This window comes from Cherax quadricarinatus, unplaced genomic scaffold (assembly GCF_038502225.1).
Source record: "Cherax quadricarinatus isolate ZL_2023a unplaced genomic scaffold, ASM3850222v1 Contig340, whole genome shotgun sequence".
In the NCBI taxonomy this organism is placed as follows: Eukaryota; Metazoa; Arthropoda; class Malacostraca; order Decapoda; family Parastacidae; genus Cherax; species Cherax quadricarinatus.
Genome location: NW_027195366.1, coordinates 1,292 through 7,500, shown reverse-complemented (window position 1 = coordinate 7,500; position 6,209 = coordinate 1,292). Strand labels below are relative to the sequence as shown.

Here is a 6,209-nt window from a genome sequence, read left to right as displayed (position 1 = left end):
ATCCAGTACTCGGTGCATCTGCATCAATTCTTCTCACCGAGTTTACAACTTTCGACAATAACTGCCTGGCTGCGAGAATCCCAGAAGAAATTAAACCTTTCTTTTTTGGAGCCTCACTATGTGCGTTGAAGAAGGATCGGGGAATCAGACCCATTGCTGTTGGAAACACTCTTCGCCGTCTCGTTGCCAAAGCAGCAGTAAGAAACATTCGCCTAGAAGCTGCCAGTTTACTCCAGCCACACCAACTGAGCTTTGGGGTCTCTCAAGGTAGTGAAGCCGCAGCTCATGTGGCAAAGGCCTACATCAGGGACCTACCAGAAGACAAGGCTGTAGTCAAACTTGATTTTAGAAATGTCTTTAGTATGGTGAAGAGATGCTGTCTTGCCAGCTGTTTGGAATCGGTTCCCCAGTCTTTTTCCCTTCATTTCAGCCGGCTACAGCAAACCCTCAATTCTTTTGTTTGGAGAACATGAAATCCTCTGATCTCTTCTGCTTGGCAATAAGAGGACTAACTTCCAGCCTATGCAGCGAGCTCAACATCTGGTACCTGGATGATGGCACTCTGGCAGGTCCTGAAGAGTCCCTGGTAGGGGACCTACAACTGGTGAAAACACAGGGAGAAGACTTGGGACTCATCCTCAATCCCTCCAAGTGTGAAATCACAGCGAACCAGGAAATAATGCTGTGCGAAGAATCCTCCTGGAAGTCTCTATTACCACTCCGTCCAACAGTACCCTCTTGGGAGCACCGCTGGGTCACCAGGCCATCGACACTGTCCTCAAGGACAAATTGAATAACCTGATGAGAATGGAGAAGAGAATAAGCAATCTTGATGCCCATGATGCTCTGTATCTCCTCACAAGGTGTCTTACCATCCCAAGACTCGCTTCCTGAGGTGTGCACCCTCTTTTGACAACCCAACACTCGACGAATATAATGCACACCTGAGATCAACCTTTAGGAAAGCACTGAATCTGTCACTAGAGGATCAGCAATTTGATCTGGCAACCCTCCCAGTGCGACTGGGAGGTATAGGGGTGCGCAAAGCAATGCATGTTGCTTTACCTGCTTTTCTGTCTTTGTGTTTGGCTTCAAGTGCATTAGTCAAGAAGATTGTTCCCGAACGCTTGAGAGACATGTTAGAAGCTCAAGACCCCAGGTTTACTGAAGCAGCGATTCGGTGGGACACACAAACTCCTCCAGTAGACCAGCTCCTCCCAAAGAGCACAAACAGTCCCCCTGGGACAAACCGATCATGGAAAAAATCGCCAACACAATGCTCTCCAATGCTTCATGAAAGGACATAGCTCGTCTCCTGGCAGTGAAGGCACCACACTCAGGAGATTTCCTGTTAGCTGTTTCCAATTCATCCCTGGGCACCCGTCTCGACCCACAGGCCATTCGGATTGGTGTTGCTCTTCACCTAGCCGCCCCCATCCTCACCGAGCATAGGTGTCTTTGCGGCAGGGCGACAGCTGATCAATTCGGACTTCATGGTCTCGTGTGTCACAGCAGAAGGGAAGCATGCCAGACATGAGGAGGTCAATGACATAAAGAGAAGCCATAGCCCGTTGCCCAGCTCAACGGGAACCCCAAGTGCAGAGGTCTGACGGAAGTCAAAAGCGTCCTGACGGAGCCATTATGCTACCCTGGAAGGATTGAAAGCAGATTGCCTGAGACTACACCTGTGCTGCCACATTGGCAGACACCTACTTGCCATACTCCGTAGTGGAAGGGGGTGGAGCTGCCAGCCACAGGGAGACCCAGAAGATCCTCAGATATGAAGACCTTTCCCCTTGCCATAACTTCATCCCAATAAGGTCGGAGTCCCTTGGAGCATGGGGCAAGTGTGCTCTAAAGTTCCTCAAAGAGCTTGGTGAAAAGCTCATCATAGAAACCAAGGACCACAGGGCGACCAGCTTCCTCTTTTAGAGGCTCAGTGTTGCGATCCAGAGAGGAAATGCCTGCAGCATTCTGGGCATGCGGCCCAACGCCGGGGAGCTGGACGAAGTATTTGAGATGTAACTGAGTTATCTATGTTGTTTTACTTTTTAGTGTATTTTTGTGAATGTTTTGTCGATGTATTATATCTTTAAATAAAATACACGTTAAATATAGGAGGTGGTAGGAGAAAATTCTCAAACAGCTTCAGGGAGAACCTCGAGTGTTCCCTGAAGCAAGTTTATTCTTTTCTCTGAGGATGAGGGTCCCCAGGACAGTTCTAGAGGTGGTACCTCCACACACACACACACACACACACACACACATTATATATATATATATATATATATATATATATATATATATATATATATATATATATATATATATATATATATATATATATATATATATTTATAATTTCAACAAACCGGCTGTATCCCACCGAGGCAGGGTGGCCCAAAAAGAAAAACAAAAGTTTCTCTTCTCAAATTTAGTGATTTATACAGAAGGGGTTACTAGCCCCTTGCTCCCGGCATTTTAGTCGCCTCTTACAACACGCATGACTTACGGAGGAAGAATTCTGTTCCACTTCCCCATGGAGATAAGAGAAAATAAATGAGAACAAGAACTAGAAAGAAAATAGAAGAAAACGCAGAGGGGTGTGTATATATATGCTTATACATTTATGTGTAGTGTGACCTAAGTGTAAGTAGAAGTAGCAAGACGTACCTGAAATCTTGCATGTTTACCTACAACCTAGAATATACGCTGTATAGCCATTGTGGGCTAGCGCTTCTTTTTTCTTATAATAATTATACCTAGAATATATATATATATATATATATATATATATATATATATATATATATATATATATATATATATATATATATATATATATATATATATATATATATATATATATAAGAGAGAGAAAGAGAGAGAGAGAGAGAGCAGGAGCGGCAAATTTAACCTGAATAAGTCATATAGAGGAGAGAGAGAATAGATGTAGGCAGAGATAATGCACGAGGAGCTGGAAAATTGAAAGAGAAAGAGAAGAAAAGATAATGACTGGAGACAGAATGGTTGCAGATAGAGAGAATGGAAGAGGAAGAAGGAATAGAGGGGGAATAAGAGAGGTGGACAAGAATAAATTTGAACTAGAGATATCAGAAGGGCTGGATGGAAGATAGACAGGAAGGATGGAAGATAGACAGGAAGGATGGAAGATAGACAGAAAGGATGGAAGATAGACATGAAGGATGGAAGATAGACAGGAAGGAGGGAAGATAGACAGGAAGGAGGGAAGATAGACAGGAAGGAGGGAAGATAGACAGGAAGGAGGGAAGATAGACAGGAAGGAGGGAAGATAGACAGGCAGGGAAGAAAGTACAGATATGTGTAATGGAACGGAAGAAGATAAACCAAAGAATGTGTTAAAAGAGGAAATTATATAGATGGGAAGAACCGATAGAAATGAGATGGATGAGAAGGTAGGAATAGAGCGAAGTATAAAGAATAAAGTGAAGCATAAAGAATAAACTGAAGCATAAAGAATAAACTGAAGAATAAAGAATGAACCGAAGAATAAAGAATAAACTGAAGAATAAAGAATAAACTGAAGCATAAGAAGGAATAAACCGAAGAATAAAGAATAAACTGAAGCATAAAGAATAAACTGAAGCATAAAGAATAAACTGAAGCATAAAGAATAAACTGAAGCATAAAGAATAAACTGAAGCATAAAGAATAAACTGAAGCATAAAGAATAAACTGAAGCATAAAGAATAAACTGAAGCATAAAGAATAAACTGAAGCAGAAGAAGGAATAAACTGAAGCAGATGAAAGAAAAAAATCAAAGTAAGAGATAAAGGGGACAGGATGGAACTGAAGGAGAAGTAGGTAAACAAAATGGATAAATAAGGACAGAAAGGAAGGATAAAAATAATGGGTAAATAAAGGCAGGAGAGAAGGATGTTCAGAAGGAGAATAACAGAAAATCAATAACTGAATTATCAGCCTTTACAGCTTGTAAGGGAAGGTAGACCATCAAGGTTGGTGGGACTCTTGATCCATGGATCAAGAGCCCCTCACCATCAAGGACACAAAACAGGGAAAGTAAAGATTTAGTCGCCACAAGTTTTTTCTGCCGAGGTGATGTTTTCTCACTGAAAAACTGCAGGAAGAAACTTGCTCACTTTTTTTTATTAACTCCTCTCTGCTTTCTTTTTTTTCTACTCGTTCTCTTTTCTTCCTCATTTTCTTTTGTTCTTCATATTTTTAACCTGCCTCATTTATATTTTTATCCTTTCTCAATATTATTATTATTAATAGTAGTAGTAGTAATATTTTACTATTATTAGTAGTAATAATAATAAAGCAATAATATTTGTATTATTATTATTAGTAATATTACTGTTAATAGTAGTAATACTATTACTATGTATTACTATTGTTTTTATTAGTTCTAACAGTATTATTATTATTATTATTATTATTATTTATTATCAACATTTTTAATTAAAACAGATGGCAATGTCAAAACGTTATAAGAATATAAGACAGGAGAACACTGCATTAGGTCTGTTGGCCCATACTAGGCAGGTCCTTCACAAATCCAACCCATTAACAGAATGATTGCACCTAAGCAATAAGCTTTGATAATTCTATTTACTCACGTGCGAGTCCTACTCAGATCCAACCCGTCACTTGTGTGTTTATCCAACCTAAATTTGTGACTGCCCAAGGTTTTAGCTTCGATAACAAAGGTATCAGTAATACAGAATTAGTGGCTCATTTACAAGTCGCATAGTATATAGTCAAAAGAGCCGCTGGTTTCTCTACCACAGTAGACATAACCATGTCTAAGACTGCCACAATAAAGACAATTGCGTCTTAGAGTACCATAGAAGAGACGGTAATGTCTAAAAGTGTAACCGTACTGGTAGTTCAGTGCTATATCAGTGTTTGAGCTTGCAATAATAAATTTTTTTAGGCCTTAATTTTTAAAGTGGTAGAGTGGTAAGCCAGCGGAAGGCCTTGGTCAGATGACCAAAAGCTCCATTGGTGGGTCATCTTATAACGAAGACCCGCGACAGGAAACACTTGTTTCCTTTCGAATTTTACGTAATCTAACTTTAATTATCCCATGCAACAGTAGTAACAGTAACAGTAGTAACAGTAACCCAGTTAAAACTAACACAGTTATAAGTGCTATAGATAAGAGTCATACAGGTGTTAAAATTAACACTTCAATATTTAACATTGCTACAGTTGATATTGTCATAGTTAACATAATCACTCCTGAGAGTACTATATTTAGGGGTGAAATAGATACAACTGCTGAGAGGAACTTTACTGAGATAAATAACCTGCACATAGGCTAGAGAAGCTTATGACGACGTTTCGGTCCTACTTGGACCATTTAGAAAGTCAGTGTGACTATCAATGGTCAAAGACGGACCGAAACATCGTCGTAAGCCTCTCTCTATGTGCGTGTTATTTGTGCAATTGTTTCAGTCACGGTATTGAGATTCTTTGTTTATGACAGATGTTTCGCACGTCCACAGATGAAACGTCTCTGTAATTGCGTCGTTTTTCACCAACTGTCCGTTATGGTTCATTTGTCTGTAATACTACAGTTGAGATGGCACAGTTATAATATTTACAATATCTCGGCTAAACACTAACGTAACACTGACCAGTGCCACAACTAACACAATATTAGGAATAATTTTCTACGGTTAGTGCCACAGTGCCAGCTGGATCAGTGTTGAATCATTTCTACAGATGCGGATTGGTCTTCACACTGGCCCTGTGCTGGCAGGGGTTGTTGGCACAGTGATGCCTCGCTACTGCATGTTTGGATCCAATGTCACCATCGCCAACCAGTTCGAATCCACCTCAGAGCCTCTCAGAATCAACATAAGCCCCACTACTCACAGGTGAGTTTGTAAATACCGTTTTGTAGACAGGAGTTTAAGTAGGTGATCTCCAGTTATTATTCTCCCTTACCTTTTGTTGTCTAACTGATAAGGTAGAATAATTTTTTTTACTCCCTCCCCCGTATGTAGATCGTTTTTACTCTCACTGCAATAAAAATACACATTAAGTATTTAGACCACTTGACAGCCCTTGCGCTGCAATGCACTAAACACATACTAGAGAAATAAACAAGTCTCACCCCACACTAACAATAGCACACCAGAGAATATTTATAACATTTACTTGTGTTTAGATTGAAGAAATTCAGCATAATATCTGT

At 40.1% G+C, this 6,209-nt stretch overlaps 1 protein-coding gene across 1 annotated transcript in view; it reads left to right on the top strand.

The window, feature by feature from the left end:
• The window catches only part of Gycalpha99B (guanylate cyclase 1 soluble subunit alpha 2), a gene marked incomplete at its 3' end in the record, with an annotated part of 161,984 nt that extends 156,095 nt beyond the window's left edge, over positions 1-5,889 (top strand). Inside the window, exon 10 of the mRNA XM_070080356.1 lies at positions 5,735-5,889. Within this exon, the coding sequence (XP_069936457.1) occupies positions 5,735-5,889 (155 nt within the window). The remainder of the gene's footprint in view (positions 1-5,734) is intronic.
• Between the last annotated feature and the right edge of the window lie 320 nt (positions 5,890-6,209).